This window comes from Varanus komodoensis, unplaced genomic scaffold, assembly GCF_004798865.1.
Source record: "Varanus komodoensis strain SLA01 unplaced genomic scaffold, ASM479886v1 scaffold16, whole genome shotgun sequence".
Taxonomy (NCBI): domain Eukaryota; kingdom Metazoa; phylum Chordata; class Lepidosauria; order Squamata; family Varanidae; genus Varanus; species Varanus komodoensis.
In genome coordinates, this window is record NW_025335468.1 from 12533197 (window position 1) to 12557160 (window position 23964).

The 23964-nt window shown below is 38.5% G+C and overlaps 1 protein-coding gene across 1 annotated transcript in view; it reads left to right on the forward strand.

The window, feature by feature from the left end:
• The window catches only part of SOX6 (SRY-box transcription factor 6), a 345673-nt gene that overhangs the window by 199437 nt on the left and 122272 nt on the right, over positions 1–23964 (forward strand). Inside the window, exons 7-8 of the mRNA XM_044426093.1 lie at positions 17403–17523; positions 18452–18517. Coding sequence (XP_044282028.1) covers positions 17403–17523; positions 18452–18517 — 187 coding nt within the window. The remainder of the gene's footprint in view (positions 1–17402; positions 17524–18451; positions 18518–23964) is intronic.

The following is a 23964-nucleotide window of genomic DNA, read 5'->3' on the forward strand; positions in this document are numbered from 1 at the left end:
GTCTGGATCCAGTTTGCTTCCTTTCTATTCCCATGCCAGAAGTGGGCTTTCCTGTTTACCACATTGTCAAGGGTTCTGCTACCAGATCACAGAATCATAGAATCTTAGAATAGTAGAGTTGGGAAGGGGCCATGAAGGCCATCGGATCCAACCCCCTGCTATTGCAGGACACCAAGTTACACCATCCACTCAGATGACTGTTCAGTCAATGTTTTGAATGTCTCTAGTGCGGGAGAGCCCACCACTTCTCTAGGAACTGGTTCCCCTGTCGTATTGCTCAGACTGTGAGGAAACTTTTCCTGATATCTAGCATGAACCTGGGTTGTTGCAGCTTGTTTTGGTTATTCCATGTCCTGCGCTCTCTGATATCAGCAAAAAGAGATCTTGACCTCCTTCTTTGTGTCAGCCTTTGAGGTACTTACAGAGGGATATCATGTCCCTGCTCTGTTTTCTGTTCTCAAGGCTGAACATGCCCAGTTCTCTCAGTCTCTCCTCATAGGGCAGTGATGTTAATATTATCTCCTTTACCCCCACTTTTTTTGGCAGCAGGGGGTTGTTTCTTTCTCTGCTTTTATGTTCCATTAAAACATCACTAGGTGGTACTGTGGTATAACAGAATTGCACAAATACACTGCACTGATTACAAATAATTCTAGACTTTCCAGAATCTGGAAAAAAGTGCAGACATGGTTGCAAAATACAGGAGAGGCCTTAGAGGAGGAGGATGTTGTGTAAAGCACATGCACACAATAAATGCCTTGTGCGTAAAGGCCCAGTAATGGTTTTGAAAACCATCATATAAGAATGTGACTATCATTGTTTTCTGTTGCATCATATACACCCATGCATTCATTTTGTGTGTGTTGGAGCGACTATTTTATATGGCAAACAGCACTTGAAAAATTGGCAAAGTAAAACATTAATTTTCTTGGATGAGACTTTGTGTTTTAATCCTGCTGTTTGACCGTGGGGTGGATTCACTATGTGTATCGTAAGGATCTATCTTAAAGAGTTGTTCTATTTGGAATATGGCTAAATGCTTATAGGAATTTGATTGTCCAAAGCAACAACTCAAGCAATGACTTCATGGGAATGCAGTAAGGAGCCAGTGCAGCTGGATGAATTGCTCAGATATGAAGGAGCCCCAACAGTGATCTGTGTCATCAGCAGTCAACAACCTTGACATGCAATGAAGGGAAAAGGGGAAATTATGACACAGCCCTGAGGAGTATACAAGCAAAATTTGGATGCATGAAAAGTTTTAACAAATCTTCCAGAAGCAGGATTAAGTTGCTTTCTCTTTTTCAGAATAATGTATCTGCTTGCTTGCTTTTCCCCAAAAACAAATTTAGGCATTTTCTAAATCTGAACATTTTAACAGCTTGTGGAGCCACTAAACTAGAAAGGGGTGTGACAGCTTAACAAGGTTTTTTCCTGGGTTGAGTTGTTCAGGGAAAAAAAACACTTGGAATCACTTTATCTTAGCTTATTTATTTTATAAATTCATGAAAACATTTTATGCTTCTTTTCAGCCCTGATAGAACAGAAAAAGCTAAAAATTAAAATTTAATACAAAGATATTTTTCCACACAACAAATATATAAGGCGATTGTTGAGTGTAAAATGGTATAAAACACTAAACTCTTTGGAACAATGATATAATAATAAAGCCATTATTATTATTCATAACATATAAAACAACCTTTTATACTTCCAGTTTCCCCTTCTATAGTTTCCCCTTTTTCGTTACGCCAAATGTGTTTGCCCTTTAACTGTTTTTCCTCATCCTCTAGTTCTACTGCAACTACTCTACTGATATGTATATTATTTGACATTTAATGCAATGTCTTATTAGTCACTGTACAGTAAATAATAATGGGCACAATCTTTGCACTGACAACTTGCAATCCAAATAACATAGCTGGAAATAGTATTGTGCCAAAATCTTCCCACATTTTTCAACATTGTCTTTCTATTTCATAGAAAAGTTTATTTCAAAAAGAAATCCAAAGGATTGGAAACATTCTCATCACCAGCCTTCTGTGTTCTTACGATTATCTTTTCTATGAGGTGGCTGAGGAGTGTGTGCAAATGTCCTGTCTTCCACTGTACACGTACATCTTTGGCAGTCTGTAGATGCCCTAGCTTCTCCCATTTCAGAGAAAGCCCAGGAAAGACATCACGAGGTAATTCTTTCCATTGCATGTACTTGGATCAGGAACTGAAGAGAGTTAAAGGCAATGGACAGATGCACAATAGACAGAGAACATGCAAACTGCTCTCTTGGCCACCACCAATTTTTTCACACTGTTTTTAGGATGATACAAATGATACTTTGTATGGGGCATGGTGAAAAATGAAAAATGCTGGCAATGCTGCCAGTGCCTTTGCTGCTGCCGCCACTTGTGGTGGCAGCACACAAGACTAAAACCTTGTAGTACAGGAAGTCCCCTACATGCAAACACGTTCTGTTCTGAAAATGTGTTCATAAGTCCAACAAAGTTAGCCTAGGTACCAACTAACGCAGTCAGTTGTATAATACTGTACTGTAATAGGTTTCTAACAACACTGGAGGATTTGTGGAAGTTATACTTCTGGGTATGTGGCAGTGCACTTGCATTATTCATCTGATGGGGTCTCCCTCATATGGCATTACCATTAGGTTGGTGTGACCTGTGTTACGCTTTGCTGGACTCATCTCTCTCAATTACAGTAAAGTACACAAAAACATGTTTGCATCTTTGAAAGTTTTCAACTTGAAGGTTTGTATGTAGGGGACTTCCTGTAAAAGGAAAAGAGATATGCTGCAATCACTTCTAAGGGTGAGTTTTATCTCCAAAAACCTGTATGACAATTTGTAGTGTGTTTTTATCTATCTATCTATCTATCTATCTATCTATCTATCTATCTATTTACATATATTTATAGGCTGCCTATAATTGTCAAGGCCTTCCTAGGCAGCTTACAATGCAAAACATACTAACAGAGTAAAAACATATGAAAAATCAATTAAAACATAATGATTTAAACATCTATAAAAACAATTTAAAAGGGCCACAGAGTACAGGCTAAATGTTAAAAAAAAATCCTAAAAAGTTATGACTTTACCTGGCACCAAAAGGAAAATAAAGATGGCGCCAGGCGAATTCCCCTAGAGAGGGAGTTCCAGAGATGGGGAGCAGCAGCAGAAAAGGCCCTTCACCTTGTTGCTCCCTTTCTCTTCTCCCTGAGGGGTGGTTCTCGTGGAAGGGGCCTCTGAGCTGATCTAAGGGGACAGGTGGGTACGTATATATGGTTGCAGATGGTCCTTTAGATAAGGAATCCAGTGAAATTGCCTTTCCAAACTCTTTGCCCAGAAATAGGGAGCAATAGTTAGGCCTGTAGTTAGAGAAAACTTAAAAAAATGAAATAGGAAGGATGGGATAGGAGAGGGACAGATAGCAAAGGTGGAACTGTCTTTTCAGCAAAATCTTACCTGCAGCTTTGAGGAATTTGAAAGTAGTCAGGGAAGTGGCTTCCAAAATAGGAAAAGTTCAAGTATACAGGAAGGAACATCATGGTGCATGTTATACTCACATAGATCTTTACTGCTCATAGCCATAGGCCACCACAAATTTCTATGGCATAAGGCAGCTGCAACGGTGAAGGGCGTTGAATGAGGTGGACTCTAGGTTGATTCAGGTTGGCAGTTTCATACATTCATTCATTCATTTTAAACTCCCTTTTGGGTTTCAATGCAGATAAGTGCAAGGTCTTGCACTTGGGGCATAGGAATCATAAGTACAGGCAGGGGAAAAGTGGCCGAAGAGTAGAACTTGTGAAAGGGATCTCAGGTACTGGTCAACTGTAGGCTAAACATGAGTCAGCAGTGTGACGAGGTGGTCAAGAGGGTGAACACCACCCTTGGCTGCATAGCCAGAAGCATGGCTTCTAGATCAAGAATGGTATTACTGCCACTCTGTGCTATTCTGGTGTGCCACAACTGGAGTATTGTGTTCAGTCCTGGGCTCCACATTACAGGAAGGATATAGCCAGGTTAGAATCGGTGCAGTGTAAGGCCAGAAGGATAGTGGTCAGATTGCAGGGAAAGCTATATCAGGCATGACTGAGGAAACTGGGTCTTTTCAGCCTGAAGAAGAGGATACTCAGAGGGGAGCTGTTGGCAACATATTGGTATGTGGGGGGTGTCACATGGAGATGGGTAGAGACCTGTTCTCCCCTTCAGGGGAGGGCTGGACATGTCCCAATGGAGCAAAGCTCAGGGAACCAAGGTTCAGTTTGGATGCCAGGAAGTACTTCCTGGCAGTCAGGACTCAACTTCCATGGGAGGTGGTTGAAGGCCCATCAGTGAGAGTGTTCAAGGAGAGGCTGGACATGCACATGGTGGGCATGTTGTGAGCGGAGCTGGCTGGAGGTGGGGGTCTGACTAGATGGCCCAGGAGACCCCTTCTGACTCACTCTGTTTCTATGTTTTTATGTACTGGCATTATGCAATCAAAACCAGATTGAACATCCAAGCTGGATTTCCCATAGGAGCTCCATAGGGTTGAAGCTGTCACAGAAAAGGCCTTGTGTCTTGTACCATCTTGATTGACTTTACTGGCAGGCCCTTGAACAGGGCTTCTTTGCTGACCTTAGCATCCTTCAAGTACTTATGGGTAGCATCCAAATAGAATATGCCTCCAACAGAACAGCATCCATATGCAGAATGAATTCTCTTTTCCCACTGCAGTCCTAATATTTACCAAATCAGTTTTGTAGAGTTGTCCTCCAGACGTGATTTGTGGGGGTTTACAGGAAGGGAAAGTATCACTGTACAAGTGGCACTCTACTTCCATAAGGTTATTATCATGCCACATTCTTAATTTGGCTCCTCACTCCAGCATAATTGTTTTCTCATTCTTCTTAGTGGGATAGCACATTTTATGATTGCTTTGTTCCTCGAACTGATGGGAATTACTTTGAGGTTTGGTTTTGTTAGCAAAATAAGACTGATTCTGAAATTTCATTTTCATGTATAGTAATCGCTCTCCTTTCTGAGAAATTCTCAAGGAGGCTTAGAATTAAATTAAAAGCAACACAGAAGAATGAGAACAACAAAAAGTATCAATAAGCCCACAAAGCAGTTCTCAAGATGCTGGCCAGTTGACAGGGTGGGTTGGTGCTGGCTAAGCCCTTAGAAGGAAAGTATAGATGGAATATGTTAACATACGGAGAAAACTATTGTAAAGGGAAGCTGTTGAATGAAACTGGCAAATAACTTCACACTCCAGAGGCAGCTCTACCATGATTCGAAGAGCAAAAGCCATTACAAGCAGCAGATTCTGGGACGCCATGGGGGTTTTAGAACAGAAAGCACTTCAGACTGACCTGATCCACAGGGCATGTGGACATAGAGCTCTGCTGTCAAAATCAGTGAGTCTGCTCTGCATATGATGATGTCTGACAGAGCCGTCACAATCTACCATCTCCTCTCCCAGTATCAGTGGAGATGAATGAGAGCCGTGCCACAGCATGATACTGCTGGATTTCTGATGGATTGCACCTCACATTAATAAGTGGGCAAGGTGCCACTTGCTGATACTGCCTGTGTAGAGAACAACTTGTGGAGGAAGAACTTTCAGGAATGTAAATGATTAAAGCTATTTATAAACTGAGGAACGCTTGTTTTCTGTTTTGCATTGCCAAAACATTGAGAACAGTATTTCTTGATATTGCAGTGCCTGGCATCTCATACTCTATTGGCTCAAAATTGCCTTTACTATGGACTGAACATCATGCCTATTTATTTTTATCCCTTTCTAGCCTAGGGAACCTAGGATTGGAAGTGTGATTTACACCCTGAAGGCAACCTCCACTAATCATTCTTCAGGCTTCCCTTCCTTTCCCTTCTCTCATTAATATCTATTTGCACAAACAGAAGTAACATCTTACAATACTAACTAGTTCCTACTTTGTAGAAGGAAAAATGTACTTTAGCTGCAGATTCTTCAGTGTCTGAGCAATGATTAATATCCCAGCTTAAGTAGAATTTTTAAACAAAACGTGGGTAAGGGAAAGGAAAAAAAGCAAATACACAGTCTAATGCTGTACCCTAAGGTGAAAAAAATACATTTTTAACAAGCCAAGCATAGCGATGAAATCTATTCTACAGTGAAATTAATAATTACCAAAAAGATTTGCTTGTGTTATTGTTGCCTCCTTTCAGAAGAGATGAGTATCATGCTTAAAAAACATGGGAAGGTGTGTGTCAAAGCCCTTAGACTAAAATGGGTCTCTGATTCTTAATGTGAACTCTTCCCAAATGTCCCTTGTGCATAGAACTGAAATGTGGCTTTGAGATGACAGCAGCATTAAAAGTTGCTATACTGAAATCAGGAGGAGGATGGGGGAGAAAGGATATCTTTCCTGCTAAGGATGTATGCCTTTTTTTCCAGATAGTCCTGTTGTAGTGAAGTGTGCAGAGTAAAACTTCCATTGCCTTGCCACGAAGTTAAAGTGACTGGGACATAACATTCAGTTATAGACCCAGATATATTTTTCCCCCAAAGGCAAGGTTTGTTTGTTTTCTGAACCCCACACTGTGACTGACTCGATGTAATAGACACCAAGTCTGAGGCTGAACATTCAAATAGATGCCGATAGATCTTACATAATGATGCTGGCTACAGACATCGTTCTGGGTTTGTTTACGTCTGTTATGGATTCCCCTCATTATCCATGCTGTTTGAGGGATTCCCCATGGATTCAGCCCATTTATTACATTCTTTAAAAAAAAATGTTTATGCCAGATGCAACATTGTGAATGGCAGCTCCTGTGCTAGCTTTCCAGTCTAACACTGAATATTATAAACAAGATTAACTTTAAAATAATTATTAAAAATAGATAGATGAGTAAGACATCGTCCTGCAGTGATATGAGATGAAGATGAAAAATGCAACATTCAGATGTTAGCCGTTCATACCTGATGGGGTGTTCTCAATTCATATGCCTCTCATTCTTTTAGTGACAATTCTTTTTCTTTTCCTGGGAAACACACATGCTATTTTCAAGTTTGCAAAAGGAGAAATCTTGGTTAGTAAATGTGCTCTCTATAACTACATGTGCATGCAGCTTCAGAAGGGTTAATTTGGGCTGGAACATGTACACTGAGCATGGCATACATAAAGAATTCAAAGGATAAGGACTTCGAAAAACATTCTTGGATATTAATAGATCATGTTAACTTTGAGGTTTTAGCCATTTATAGCATTGTCCAAAGCTGCGTGAATATATACCCATAGTGCAAGCAGTAAGCCTCCTGTCCATTTTATAGCTGTGAAAGGTTATTACATACAATGTACATGAAAACAGAAGAAGACTAATGTTGGATCAAAGACTTATCTAGGCTAGCATTTTCTCCAGGCAGCAGCCAAACAGATGCCTATGGGATCTATATATATGGTTCATATCCTTTCACATGGGATATGAACGCTTACCTGTGTTCTGCAGCAACATGTTTACAGAGAAATATTGCCTGTGATACTGAAAGTAATATATAGGCATCATGGCCAGTATCCATTGATAGACATCATTCTCCAGTATCCATTGATAGACAGTATGCAGTGCCAGCACTCATCAGACTTTGCTAGCAAGAATGCTACAGCAACCCCAGAAACCAGCTAATATTAGTTTTCTGGATATGGATTAGGTTAGTAGAGCCCTGCTACTACTTCCTTTATGTTAGTTTGGACTAGTTTCTGGTTGCTGTTGCAAGTTCTAGATATCTGCTGCATTTTGGAACAGGATGCATGTGTGCATGCAAAATATGGGAGACAAGATTACATTAAAAATGAGGTAGATCTGATTTTTAAGATTCTCTTTATGAAGAGAGCAACTAACTTATTCTACCATGAAAACAAGTACATCACACTGCACACATACATAAGTATCACTTGAACCTTGAGCATTATATATACACATGCAATGGATAGTTTCCAGGAGAGAGCATGCCTTACTGTGTAAAGGGGGATGGTGTAACAAGAAGTCATCTATTCTTGATTTCTTTAGACAGCTAGAGCTTTGTGCCTTGACTAGTTTTCTATGTTTTAAGAGCTTGCTCTGTGTAGCAGAAATAATACAATAAATGGGTTTAACCACATTTGTCTCAGCTAGACATTCTGCTTTGTGAAAGATTGCTGGTACAACATAAACAAATTATGTGTTTGTAGTGCTTTTCAATGAAAACCTATCTAACAGTGAAGATTGTGTTTCAGCAGCTGTAGATTTAATCTCCTACCTGTCAGTTAAAACAGGCATTTCCTGAGCAGATAAGGCTTGGCTGTAGTAGTGGGGAAATAGTCACAGCTGGACAAAGGTTCATTGTTACCATCAGATAATTTTATATACATGGGACCAGGTATTTCATCATGGAAACTACAGTCAGAATACAGTTAGTTGCACTGCACAGGAACTATGTCTTTATTATTGTTTAGCCATTGAAAATGAAAAGAAGACAAGTATTGTGAGTTTGATTGTAGAGTGAATATTTGGAGGAACTGTCAGTGATGGTAGACAGGAGTATGACAGCATGGGCTCCTTTGGGAGAACAGAAGTGAAAAGTATATTTGAAAGCCAAAAATAATGTCCTGAATAACACAGCTGTCTATTTCCACAAGCGGGTGCAGGTATACCCCGGATAAGTCACCAGATAAGTTCAGCTAAAAGTAATATGATTTGGAAGGGGCTCTGCATGAACACAACTCCTATGTTGTTGCATACATGTCCCGGTTGGCCAGATCAGCATCTATTTTAAACAATTGCAGTGACACACTCAAGCAAAGTCCACTGGACCATTTAATACTTCTTTTATGGCCATATTTAATCTGCATTTAGCAAAGATGCTTAACAGAAAAGAAGCTATATAGTGTAGTATGACTGGGTCCTAAATAATATTCTGTTCTTTTCATAGGGTATAAAATAGTTGTAAGCTTATCATCGAGTTATGTTTAAATCTCCCCTCAAATAACATGACCATTTGCTTTGGGGCATAGACTCTTCTGAAAGCTGTTCCAACTTTTTGATTGCTGGTTTGTGCCTTTCTTCCCATCTGGCACTTCACTGGATTACTCACAGTGCAGTCATATAATATATAACTCAATAGTAGGCCCAACTGAGTTCAAGTGGTGCTTACTCTCAGGCAAGTGGTATAGGATTACAGCTTGAGTTCCTATAGATGTAGGAAAGTGCAACAGAACAGCTTAATTTTGCCTGATGATATAAGAGAAAATATTATTTGCATGACTACTGTGAAAATAATTACCTACTTATTTGCATAGTCCTATATTGTAATACAGATTTAATGGTGGTATTACTACACTGTTACAGACTTCTTCTTTTTGAAGAATAGTGTTATTGCAATATTCTAGAGAAAGTGTGAGACTGGAACAATGTGCTTAAATGCATTTATTTGACAGTACGTCTTATTGATTTCAGCAAAATGAAATTTACATGTTATCCAAATGGTATGGAAGCTACCTCTGAGCCCCCAAGTAATCCTATAGCATCTAGAGGAAGGAATTATGTGGGCAATATGAAGAACATTTCTTTTCCCAGCACAGTAGACTCCAAGAGATAATTTGCTCAGCCCATGTGGTTTCATTCTGAAGATGTTACTGCAGCATCATGAAATAGGAAAACATAGATAACAGTCACAGACACAGTCCTGTGCTGTGTGCCTTTAATATACATAGCTTTCTGACTTGGAGACTTACATGAATCCTATAGAAATGAAATAAATAATTATTATTATGCTATAGCCATAATGAATATGATAAACTTGATGTCCAGCAATACTATAATTTACTCCAGGTAAAAAGGGTGAGAAGAATAAGGGGAGAAGATTGGGATACTGATATGAATTGATGTAAGTCCTTGACCCTTCCTGCTGTGCAGCATCCCCTATTTTCCCCCTTTGATGCCCAGTTGTGACCGGGGGGCAGGGGGCAGGTTGTAGCCTTCCTAGTTCTTTCCACATTGACTGTGAGTGGGCTGGGGAAAGGGGCTTGGCCTTTGGAATCCCAGCTCTAAAATCACAGCATTTCAGAGGTGGGACATCCTATACAATATTGGGAGAATATATAGTTATTCCCTTAGATGTGTTTTATTATCATTAGTACATAACAAGCTTGGTTAAATATATTTAATACTGAAGTATTTGTTTTTAATATTACAGATACAAATCTTGTTTTTTATGTGGATACACAATAAATGATCATTGTTTAAAACATGTACTTCTCTAAGAGAATATGTAAAGACAGATTGGTTTTTAAGAATGGCTCATATAAACTTGAGTCTTTAGTGCTACTTGGAGTTAACCAAGTCATAACATAAAATGATTTTATTAAAATGTAGACCTAATCTTTTTGAATGTGAAATCTTAATGGAAAGGGCTTTGTTTTTATTTTTCAGGAGAAATAAAGCACAGTGGAAATAAAAAAAACACATCTTCACTAGTCTTGTAGAATATCTGAATTAATTGACTTGTTCTGTCTTCTGTCATGGCAGACTGACCACAAGCTGTGACTATTTGCATAATAGTCAACTCTTCTCTGCTATAGTTATAAAGTGTTTGGATCTGGTTAAAAAAGTGTGACTCTTTTAGCTCTCTTGACTTTTTCAGAAGTTGTAGTAACCGAGATTTGCTGTTATGCTTTAACCAAACAAATGCACACAAGGGGATAACAATATGCTGAGTTTATGCAGATTTTACAACACAAATCTGAATAAAATGCCCACTAATAGACCCATAAGGAGTAATAAACACACATGAATTTTCCTTAGTTGCACTTTAAAGTGATTTTAACATACTACTAGACCTTAACAATAATATTTAATTGACAAGATTATGCATTTGTATGGTGAGAAGGTGGTAGATCTCTAATTCAAAATGAACCATAAATTCATTTTTGCATAACATGTTTTATTAATTTTTTTATAGCTGAGACATTCCCCTTCTCCAATACTGACTTGTTTCTTGAAAGCATATACAGTTTAAAGTCATTTAATTAATCATGTTGTTTCCTTTAACATCGCAAAATAGTATTCAAATGTATTTTGTGTTTTGAAAATGCATTGATACAATTTGTCTCTATAGCAGGCAGGTAGTAAAGCATTGTTCAGAATTAAGTATATGACAAGACAGAGAGAAACAAAGACAGTAAATTTCTGTGAATCAGCTCAATATATGATAGGTTTGTAGATTATATAGGCTCATACTGACACAATCAGATGATTTCTTCACCATAAATTTGTCATAAAGTGTGATCACAGTAATCATGATCATGTTTTTTTGTATGTCCCTTTTTACATACCATGCTCAAAGTGTCTCCAAAAAAGGTTGAGTAAGACCACCCTAATGCATGGTGGAATGGCATGCATAATGATATGTAGAGGCTATTGTTAAAAGGAACATAAGATTTGCTCCACATGTAAGGAATTAGTATTCTAAATTCATTGTGTTTTGTGCCATGCACTGTTAAGAACACTTGAACTGAACACTTTTTCTCATGATGTATGTTATTATAAACAAAGGATACAGTTACCTTATTAAAATGCAACATTTAGGGACAATACAGAGAAATACAACTGTAGATCTGTTATGTCTTTATGGAATGGTTGTGCTCCTCAGTAAAAAAATACCTAACATTTTTCTAACTCTTACTTTGTTAAGTGTCACATTATTGTATTGTTTTAAGTTTTCAAAACAAATTTATAAGGTAACTTATCAATTTAGTAAAATATTTATGTTAGTCGTGAAGTCGTGTCCAATCCACTGCAACCCCATGGACATTAGATACAAATTGGAACTGAAAGTTTAGAAAACATTTATTCCTCACATTCAGACTTTTAAAGATGGGCCTTTCTTATGGGTGCAGTATATAACTATCCACTGAGTTTACAATATTAGAATATTAATATGTAATGTATAGGAAATATTAACACACATAATTCAGCGGACAATATCAGCTCCTTCACCTGGTTCACGAGCTGAAGCCTCAGGCTGAGCAGAGCTTCTGCTTGCCTTAGACCAGGGGTCGGCAAACCGCGGCTCCGGAGCCGTACGTGGCTCTTGAACCCCTCTGCTGCAGCTCTGTCGCACAAAACACGTGCCAGCACAGCCACTGATCTGCTTGAAGCTCCACTCAGGAACGCAGCACTAGCTAGTTAAGTAAATCGCTTCATTCCTCTGCTAAACAAGCTTCCTGCAGGCTCTCATGTTACAGGAAACGCTGCTGAAAGGTGCTGAAAGGATTCTCTTTGTCCCAATGTAATTTCCTTCATCTGAATGTTAAAAGCTGTGCTTGGGACCTGTCGCAATTCACAGCACTTGACTGTTTATCTGCTAATCAGTCACTAAACACACCTATATCTCCGGCACAGCAGCCGACCTGTGCCGATTTACTGAGCTACCCCCCCTCACCCCGTAGGCCAACCATGGATAAATCGAAGAAAACCAAATGTTTAATGGTACGTGGGTAGATTCATTTGCTTCAATGCTGACGAACTTATGCTGTTTAATGCATGCAGCCCTTTAGCACTGACTTTGACTCTTCAGGAAGCTGTTTTCCTATTCAAAATATATGAAAGGAGTCCTACTAGTTTATAATGTAAGATTAAAAATAACAGTTTTTATGACTGAACAAGAGCTGCAGCTAAATCATAATGAAGATATACATAGCATTAAGGTAAAAAATGATATATGCAGTGTTATCTTCATTTTAAATGTCAAAAGGGTTTTGTGGCTCCCGGTGTTTTCTTTTGTGTGGGAAACGGGTCCAAATGGCTCTTTGAGTGTTAAAGGTTGCCAACCCCTCCCTTAGACTTTGGAAGAAGAGGAAATTGCGTATCTACATGCTCATGTGCCTGCTGCCTATTCCAGTGGTACAAATAGCTGGGCAAGATTCAAAAGCAGAAATATAGACTCATTAAGCTGAAACAGTTTGTAGAGAGCTACAGGTTCTGCACAAACCTAACTTTAAATTGAACTTTGCCTAACTCACCATTTCACTTCCCCTCTCCCCTTTCAGTGCTGGATGAATTTGCTAACAGTTGAATACTATTGATGAGCTAGGAAAGTGTGCATGTTGCCTAATGTAGTCAGTAAATAGAAAACGCTATGCAAACTGGTAACTTTCGGAGCTGAGCACAATAATTAGCCCTTGCTTATGTTGTACCTTCAGTGTATGGAGGTGCTGTTCAGAGGAAAGAAAAAACGGTGGGGACTAACCATTCCTTTTGCATGTTAGCTTTCCCCAACCTAGTGCCCATGAAATGTGTGGATTGCAACAATTTATAATCCCCGGCCAGGTAGTCCAATACATCTTGAAAGAACCAAGTCAAGGAAGGCTGGTGTATCCCATATCTCCCTGAAAGAGTTCTGCCATTCCTACTCCTCTTCTGTCTTTGTACAGAAAGCCAGTGTGGTATGGTAGTTAGAATGTTGGACTGGGACCCCCAGTCCTCACGCAGCCATGATGCTCATTGGGTGACTTTGGGACAGTTATCAGGAAGAGAAAAAGAGAAGATATAAATGTAACAATAATTATAAATTAAATAAATTTGCAACTGGTGACTGAAAAATTGCTATATCACTCAAATTCACAGCTGTAACCTGTTTATTGCACCTGTTTTCATATTGGTAGCAACCATACTACTATTCTTATATATAGCAAAGTGCTTATATATAGCAATTATGGCATCTTAAGTGATCGCAATAGCACCAGGTAACTTGCAGCATTTCAGACAGTGTATTCTATTAATTCCCCAAATCCAAGAGGGTAGTGATGCTGATAATCCCTCTGTCCTACACTCACATACAAACTGTCCTATATCAAACTGTACATTAAAATGTATCATAAAGCACAATTAAATTATCATACAGACTTAACTTCAGGTAGCAGTCCCAAATCAATTGATCAAGAATAAAACAGAGAGCTGAGACAATAGCAGAAATGGACAAACAATAATAGCCTATTGAAAAAAAAATCAGTTGCTTTTACTTTATTTGAAAATGTATTATGTGCACTGAGAGTATTCTTTGGATCTGTATTTTATAGGAAATAAATTTGTGGCTTCTCATAGTTAAGTTTCTGGAGCTCAGTGACAAGCATTAAACAAAGGATTGTTAAGATTTAAATACATATTTCCAATCATGTAAGGGAAAAAGTTAAATCTTCATGGAAGAGAAAATGAGTCCCCTTGAGTGTCACTCTGTTTGCACATTAGCACATAGCAAAGTCTTTGCCAAGTTGTTCTCTGACTGACTGCTGCAGATGCTCTTTCTCAAGTATTCAGAGTCAGATCTTTAGTGCAGGTCTTCAGGGACAAACAATAGCACCTGTTCCTCACAAGATATCAGGCCAGTTAGTCCATTCATGTATCTTTAATGAAGCTCCAGGGCAGATGGCAAAAATAAAAAGGCATCATCATCAAGTTAGCAGAGGAGACAAAAAGAAAGAGATGTTGATGCAACAATGCATTGCTTTTATGAGTAGGAAGAAAAGAGCATCTTTATTTGGCATCTGCTGGTGTCTTGATTTTCAAAAAGACTCAAGGAACAGAGAAGCAATTAACCTTTCTGGGAATATATATGATTTGATGAAGTTGCCTAACCTCATCCCCCTAAATCAACTAGCATAAAGCACAAGGGGCTACACCTACTAAGTTTGCTTCAGGAGACAGCACTGATTTGCTGCCTCAAATAGACATTTAAAAATGTGCAGAAAATAACATGTTTGACTTCTGGGCTGGCACTGCCTAGTTTGTGCCTTACGCTTTTGACCTGATCTTTCCTGTCCCCACTACACAGTTTGCATCCATTTTTCTTTGGTGTTAAATTTATTTTTAACTTCACAAAAAGGGGGCACATGGACATTTATGTTTCTGCTATGCCTTAGTGCCTAGAAATTATGGGGGCTTGGAATATCCTGATTCCACATAATTTTACAGAATATGAAAGATTTGTGTCAACTTCCAATCCCTCTGTGGCCTTTATAGCCATGCCTTTTGCTCTTAACCCTTCTGGTTGCTCTTTCTTTGCAAGTCTAAGATATAACTCTTCTAGTGCCCTTGCCATCTCACTTTGATGGTTTATTTCTTCCATATTACAGCTTATCCAAGAGCATATTCTGTGTTTTCTACTTTATAACCTTGCTCATCGGATAATGTTCCAAACTAGAAGTGAGAAAAGCTAGATCCTTACTCCCTGAGCTGTTCCTTTGTGGTGCCACTGTATAGAGGAAACCCAAGGTTCTTTCCATCTTTATTATTTATCTCTCTATTTCAAGATACTCTTTCATAAATTGATAGTTTTTCTTTGACATTTTAGCATAAATAATCTATTGTATATTCCAATGTACAGCTTAAAGTATCACATAGTGGGTGTCATGGATAATATGGGGGAGAATGTAAAAATAAATAGCAGGAAGAAATTAGATAGGAGGGATAGTTTGGGATATTAACCATATTCACTCAGCTTTTGAGGTCTATAATAGTCATTTATATCAGAGGAAAAAGATTTACTCACTTACAGAAATGTTGGCTACATGTACTTATTTTTTCCTTTCCCTGCATGTGTTGTCTTTTGTTTCTTCTCTGTGTCACCAAAAAGAAGGTTATAGGAATATACTATTGTATTACTTCGATATGACTCTGTAGTATTTGGGATTCTGGGAGCTATGAGTGACTCAGGATTAATTATTTGAATAAAAATCCACTAGGAAAGCACTCAGAGTGATTGTAAAACACATTTTTTTCAGTTCATGCAAGATGCTGTATTTTTCCCTACTCAGTGTCCCTACATTAGGCAGTGACATTGTTTTTGCTTGTTTATTCAGGAAGTCTGCACGAATGATCATCATACAACAAACTCAGTAGTGTTAAAAAACCATTGATACTGGGCACTGGGGGATCAACTTCAATTTATCCACGTTAAATGTGTTGGTAGCATAGAGAGTGAGGCTTACCTCAGCTAAAATAAAGAAATGGCTGCTCAAAGCTAGTTTCTTTCACACCCGAGTGCCATGGCAGTAATTGCACAAAGACCTTTTTATTATAAGTTGATTTTCCTGAGAGATGGATTCTGAAAAATACTGTAAAGTGTTTATATTTTGCTTGACCTTTATTAACCTACATCTTAGGGCTTTCCCCCCAGAGAATGCTTGTTGGTAAATTAACTCTCTTAGAAGTACATGCACAGTAGCCTTTCTGGTCTGCATCAGAGGTTGGGAGAGGAACATGGATATGACAAGAAAATTTGGCACTATTTAAACAGTGTCATAGGTCAACATATGGATTTTTACCAGTAAAAAAGGGGGTGTTTTTGAACTAGAACAAAACCAAAATGCTGGAAGTTCATTTTGAGTTTTTAATAGAATTTTGTGTCACTGACTTGCAATAGGAGAAAGGACTGAAACTATTTTGTGGTTATACAGCAATTAATTTTCATACTTCCTAGCTATAATTTGAAAAGACCTCTTTGTGTTAAAACTGCTGGGAATCATCAGCAAAATCTTTCTGTTATGTCTGACTATGGCAAAAAAGCATGTTATCCAGTCCAATCTTCTTATATCATGCAACCATGAATGAAGGATGCAGAGAAATAAAACTGTGATGAATTTAACAGGACTACATTGACCCTGACTCTCTAGTGTTGTTTGCCAGGTGAAAAGTCCAATAAAAATGTAGGGAATATTCTGCTTTTGCATTTCTAAAATTATTTTTTTAAAATCTATTTCTCCTTTATTTTGCTTTTAAATACTCTCATGAAGTTCAAATGAAATTTGTCATAATCGGATTTATTCTGAAATGCGTAATAATTACCAAGGTACATGATAGTGCTTAGAGCTATAAAGTAACTTAGATAGATAAGCAATTTATATGTTACACTGAGGTAGGCATCGATATTAGTTTAATTGAGAGCCAAGATTCTGTAATCTTAAAAACTTTGGCTTCGTTTAAAGAAATACTTAAGCTGTGCTGATATTTAAAAGCAATGAATTATTTGCAGATGCTGAAAATCTGAAAAACAGATAGAATTGTGTAATGCAAGTGGAGGACAATACATAAATGAGGAACAGTAAATAAAGTTGCCCTTTCAAGGGTATCATCTTGCTTTAGTGCAGCACCAGCAGAAGAATAAAACAAAGGAAGGCAGATGAGGAAAAAGTGCAGGTGAAGGAGACTTTTGCACCTTTGACACTGAGGGGGTGCAATGTTAGCTTGGGCTCTGATGTGATAATGTGAAATTGGCAAGGAGAAGGTTTGGTGGGACTCAGACACAGCCAAATTGTCAGTGCTTGGAGAGGTATCTGTCAAAGCAAATTTGTGCTATTTCTGATCAGATACTCTTTCTGTTTAGCAGGTTCAGGGTCACATGCCTCCGCTCATGATCCCAATTTTTCCACACGACCAGCGGACACTGGCAGCAGCTGCTGCAGCCCAGCAGGGATTCCTTTTCCCCCCAGGAATAACTTACAAGCCAGGTAAGTTGACAGGGATTTGAAGCCATTTAAGAGGTTAGGATATTGACCACTGCTTCTTTTGTGATCCTTCCAGTGTGGATGGTGATACACAAAAGGGTAAAATAGAAGGAAGGGTATATGTGGATTTTCCCTTTTTTGTTTTTATTTGCTAGTTTAGAGATGCCCAGGGAATTGGTTTTGCATGACCATATTTATTTTATTTCTGTATACTGCAAAATCATTTCCTTTGAATTTTTTGACCCACTTCCCTGCCAATTTGCATGTGAGAGTAGCCTGCTTCTTTATAGGAAGGTTACATATCTTTCTTTTTTTAGGCCCTTTCTCATCAGCATGTACACATACTACTCTTTTGTGCAAGCCTTCTTTATAATTAGAGATAAAAAGTGAAGGCAGGTTTGATTTAATTTGTGTATTTCAAATGGACAGCATTGTGTGTGATTTCCATCTAAATAACAGAGGTTTCAGCAGTTCAGCTGCAATCATCAATTCAGGCTTGTAACAGGTCACGCAACTTCGCAGTGCGAGATGTTTGGAGATGATTTAGCAAATGTTATGATTTCTTTCTTTATTCCTTTGAGTTTACTGGGCTCCTGGGGAATTCAATTAAGGATATAATGGTTTGAAGCTACTTTCAGAGTCTCCTTGTAAACAGGGCTTTAAATGTTTAAAGCCACGTTAGCAATGGAATTCAGGGTAAGAAGATATTTAAGTAAATAACAGTCAACCTTATTTTCATGTGTATATTCCTTGTAAATCCAGACCTAAGCCCAGATGCAGCATTTTTATTTTGCTCATTAATCTCTCCCCCCTTTAATTAATATTTTTTAAAAATGCTACAACATTTTCTTTGGATCTTAAATGTAAAATTCACATAGTAACAGTTGGAATTGACAGCTGCTGTTAATGGGAATTTTGCCTTGGCTTTCAGAAAGAGGTGGGATCAGCTCTGAACGGTATGCGTTTGAATGTAAGCTGCATATTAAATGTAAGCTAAGTTAAATATAAACTCTTCTGAAGTAGGCTTAGTAAGATATGGTGCTAAACAACACTGCAGAAATTATTTCCATTTGTTCTGTTCTACTCCTTTTTGCAACTTATATGAATACACATATATGAAAAATAGATTTTTAGGCACGACAGATGCTGAGTATCAGATCTGAACCTGAATGGTTAGAATGCAGCCTTCCACTCAACCACTGGCTACTTTGTGGTCTGACATAATATGGTTTACATCTCCTAGTCAACCTGTGAAATGGAAATATTCAGAAATAATATAAGAATGATTGTCTAGGGATCAGTCATTTTTTCAGTTTTCGTCTTTTTATCAATCTTAGGTTTACTTCATGTCAAACTTCGAGAATTTTTTTTAACGTTCGGGTGAAATGTATATGCACCATTGTACACATCTCTTCTATTAGATATATATTTGTACAGAATGTTGTCTAATATACACATGTTTTGAAAGCAGTATATTTCTAATATATTAGGAATAATGTTAATCCTACTATATTAGAAATATATTTATATAACAAATATTTGTTATTTTTTATAAAATATGCATTTTTGTATGTGCCTTTTTCTGGTATACACATTTCTGTATGTATTTTTTGACTAGGGATTGCATTGCAAATTTGGAGAAGTCAGAATTTTAGAGGATAAAGTTTTAGTTGGTGTATTAAATATACTGTATTAAATATAGGCTGAAAAGAGCAAAATTGCTATTCCTAGATTGTCCTTTACATTTTAGTTTTGGCAGTATTGAATAACTTTAAAATATAGATGAATATTCAAAAAGTGACCCATACCCTGCTTCTAGCTGATCTTTTTACCAGTTTGAAGTGCTGGTATTATTGGTATGCAGCTCTTTGGAGTAAATGGCAACAGAATATTGCATTTACTAGGAAACAAAATGTGGTTTCCATATGCAATATCTGAACATAGTATGAGGGATAATGTAGATGTAGTTTACATGACTTGATATGTTATACTATTATTATATTACATATTAGCTTGCAGCAATTTTATCTGAACCTTAGCAGTCTAAGGAAATTTTATTCAAAACCTTGGGTAAAATTACTCACATTTTACTTAGAAAACAAATAAAATTTCTCTCAAAAGTTCTTGTGTTCTTCCATACTGCTAGACCTCTTTTTTGTGCCTTGGTGTGGGATGATCTTAGAAGGTGGTGATATGGTATTTCTGTTTAATGCCATGGCCATTGACTTGTGAAACCCTCATGTTTCCATCTTGTTCCCTATGCCATTTAGCATACATATGCAACTGCTGAGAAAGATTAACCAAAGCTTTGGAGTTTGGTGCCACCAATATAATTATGGCACCTAGTATGTTTTTTCTATCTAAATCCAAGGATAGTGTTGTAGTTCCTGGTTTGAAGATGGTAATGGACTGGATGAAGGCAAGCAAATTGAAGCATAAGCTAGATAAGTTAGAATTTTTTCTGTATAAGCAAAATGAAGATCAAAGACAAAGGGATTCAAATTGTACAGGGTTATACATTCCCCTTAAGACTAAGTTTCACAATTTGGGTATAATCCTGGATTCAGTCTTGAACCTAAATATTCAGGTTTGTCAGCATGCTAGACAGCATTCACACAGTGAGACTAATGTGCTGAATGTGTCATTACTGGAGTTGACTGATTTGGCCATGATTACACTTGCCTTAGGTTCATTTGGACTTCGATAACATGCTCTGTGCCTTTTAAAAAAAGTCTGGAAAATTCAGCTGGCCCAGAACACTGTGTCCAAAGGGTCAGCCAGGTCTGGTTACAGGAAACATCTGATTCCATTGTTACAACAGTTTCTCTGACTAACAGTCTGTTTCTGAGCATAATTTAGAATGTGGGTTATGAGTTGACCTATGCAGCTATGTATGGGTTGGGGCTGGCTAACTGAAAAACCACATTGTCCCAAATGTGCCTGCTGAGGTGTTTTAATCCTTTGGCAGATTAAAGGATTAATCTTCTTTCTGTTCCATCACCAGTGAAAGCCCATCTTGGTAGAGATGTAAGAAAGGGCCTTCTGCTTTCTACCCCAGGCTCCAGGCTCGATGGCTACCCCACCCCCCCAGCCCTGTTGTCCATGTACCTGCAGCAAATATAATTTATGTTCAGGCAGGCCTTGGCATATTAGTTGGTCTGTTGCTAATTCTAATAGTTCTAATAGAAATTCTAATAGTTTAGATGCTATTTCTTTTATTGTTCTATTTTTAGTTGTGCTTTTATGAATCTGCATCTGGTCTCTATGGTTATCACAGCTGTAAGATATTATGGGAGGTCAAGCTAGAAAATATCGATCATACATGTAGACCTACTATTTTAGGACACCATCCAAACATATCTGTCCTTGATATACATAAGTCTCCAAACTCAGAGTCTTATGGGCATCCAGTACAGAATGTGAGGCACAACAGTGGTAATTTTCAAATGTTTAGATGAAATGCTCTGGAGGAGGAGGAAGGTTGGTGGTGATCCATTTGAATATGGCATAAGCCATAGACAACAGCCTCCTCTACTCCCTGCTTCCTAGCATGCCTTTCATTTTCCTCTCTGAGGCCAAATTCTGGAGAGACAGCCAGTGTGATTCTTTCTGGGCTGACTGCAACATGTGTTGGACAGGTGCTGCAGGTTTGCAGTCCAGCTCTGAGGTTGCATGACCCCAGAACTGGGACTCCAAATGATTCTGTGGCTCCACAAACAATGTTGGGAAGCCATCGGATTGTGCCATTAGTTTAGATATTTTAATAAATTAGCATCCCAAGAACTGGTTGAAGCCCATGAAAGCTAATGCAAATTTATTAAAATATCTGAACAGCTAAACAGTTGAGCTAGTATGTGTGTGCTACACTTAACTCTTGAATTTGTTAACAGAAGGCTCTCATGGTTACACTGTAACAGTGATGGCAAACTTATGGCACACATGCCCGAAGGGGCGCACAGAGCCCTCTCTGTCGGCACACAATCACCCCAGCAGCCATGTGCATATTCAGAAAGATTAAGAGCGCCAGGCATCACTCATTAGCCACGACTCACCAAGCTTCCACATGACCAGTCAGTGAGCTGCCAGGGATTTGCCTGGACTGTGATTTTAGCAGAAGGTAGGAAAAGTAGGAAATACACTCAGGTAGGAAATACACTCAGATGCCTTTTTCAGGGCCAGCCAAAAGCCGGTGGTCAGTGGAACGTTGCCCCCTTGTGCTGGTGGTCAGCAAATTCAGGTTTTATTGCAGAGTCGGCACTTTACGATAAATAAGTGGCTTCTGAGTTGCAGTTTGGGCAATTGGTCTCTAAAAGGTTTGCTATCACTGCACTATAGTATTATTAAATATCACTTATGTAATTGATAGCAGATTTTTTTAAAAAGGTAGCTAACATTCTTCCTACATTGTCTAATATAGCTTTTCAGGATAACAATTACTAATTGAGAAATCTGGACTGCATAGCTCCCCTAATTACTTTTTTATACATATTCCTTTTGGTATTTATAGCATATGCTAGATTAATTTAAACTTTAAGGTACCATGAAACTGAGATGCCTGTTGTGTCTGCTGACCCACAAACACTTGAAAATTCTCTCAAGACATGCTGCTACAGAGGCTGGAACTTATTTAAATTATATACATAAAGTAGAGCTGTTACAAAGCCTTTGCTTTGCTTAATGAACTGGCTTATTACTATGGGTTACATTAATTAGCAAGTATAAAGGTGTACAATCAACAGTATGATATTTTTGGCAAATGCTAGGCCATGCCAGTGGACTAACTGTAGTGGCTACAATGATGCATGGTGATCCAGGAAATCCCTGATTCAGATATCAGTAAATAGCACTGAATGTTTTACAATGTTCAAACTCTACCTGCTCATGCCCCCAGGACAGAAAGTGAGGGTGGGGTTTTTTGTTTTTGTTCTGTATTTTTCACTAGTTCGGCTTCCAGCTGGCTTATATAATGAGCCTGGATCAGGCATATCCAGGGTGGAAGAGCTGTTTTTATTTAACAGACCTGGAGCCAGCTCCATTAAATCCAAATTTTACACTGGACAGATCAAAGACAGAACAATTCTTCACATCAAGAAAGTGCAGTCAAACCTACACTTACTTGAGATGTGTAAAAACTGCATGAAACAAAAATTACTTCTCGCTTAAGCAGACAAGCCCAGTTTAACGTCCTTGTGGGAGTGTTCCACAGAGATAATGCTAGCAAAGAAAAGACTGTGCTTTATCTTACACTTACCTAATTTGTTTTGGTGGTAAGATATACATCAGGCCCATCTATGGGCAGCTTCATACATGAGATAGTGTATTCAGATATTCAGATACATACATTCAGATATTCTGGCCCAAACTGTATAGGTATTATGTGCCTGCTGGAGGAATCTTACTTGGAGGGAGAAACTAGAGCTCTCAGAGCTTGACAACACCAAGGAGGAACCTATGACAGGAGAATTGAGTCATCCTGGGCCCTCAGGGAAGATAAGAATGGTTGCATCCTAACAGGAGGAAAAGGCATTTGTTCTTTGAGAAAGAGGTTGGACAACTCCTAAGTCCCTGAGAGCATCAACACCTCACGGAGCAGCCCAGTAGGACTCTAAGGAGAGGTGCTTCAATACAGAAACTACTCTAGAGCCAGGGACTTCTCAAGAACAAGGCCTGCAATAAATTCAAAGCGTCTCTACATGAAGAATTTAATCTGCTGCATTACTGAGGCTTCTTCCATTGCTGAAGAAAGGGGGGTTTTCCAGGGGTTTGTATTCTTTACCTTTCTATATATGCTATTGATCAACCACAAGGTAGTCGTGAGGTGTGGTTGCAACATAATGGATTTGCAACTTCTCACAGAGCTTCTGTTCAGGTATGTTGCAGTTTAAAATTTAATACCAGACTTTCCTGGCTTTAAAAAGCCTGCTAAACAGTCTGTAAAAGCTCTGGAGGATAATTATGTTGTAAAAAGGGCCTGCAAACATCTGAGAGTGAGGGATCACACGTGCACAGTAAATGCTTCATGTAGAGAAACCGTCAGTTGAGCCCTGCATAGGACTCAGAAAGCTCTGTCAATATAAGTCTGCAGTATCAATCTAGCCATTGCTGGAAACAATGTCTTCTTCCTACTCCAGTGTCTGGTACTTCTGACCTTGCTCCTAGATTGAACCTTTGTGCTACTGACCTTGGACTCCTGCTTGGTTCTGCTTCTTGGACTGTGTATTATATCTGACTACTTCTCTGTGTTTTGACCTTGGCCGCTCTTCAGACCTCACTCTTGGAACTTCCCCACTTGCCTGGTAAAACAGTGCCTTTGACCATTGCTTTTTTACTGACTTGCTTTGGATTAGTCCTTTATCTAATCTAATACTGAGCCTGATCCAGCCATAGCAGAACACTAGGACTAGATAGGTAACCACCAACACTTTGAATTGGGCCAAAAAACAA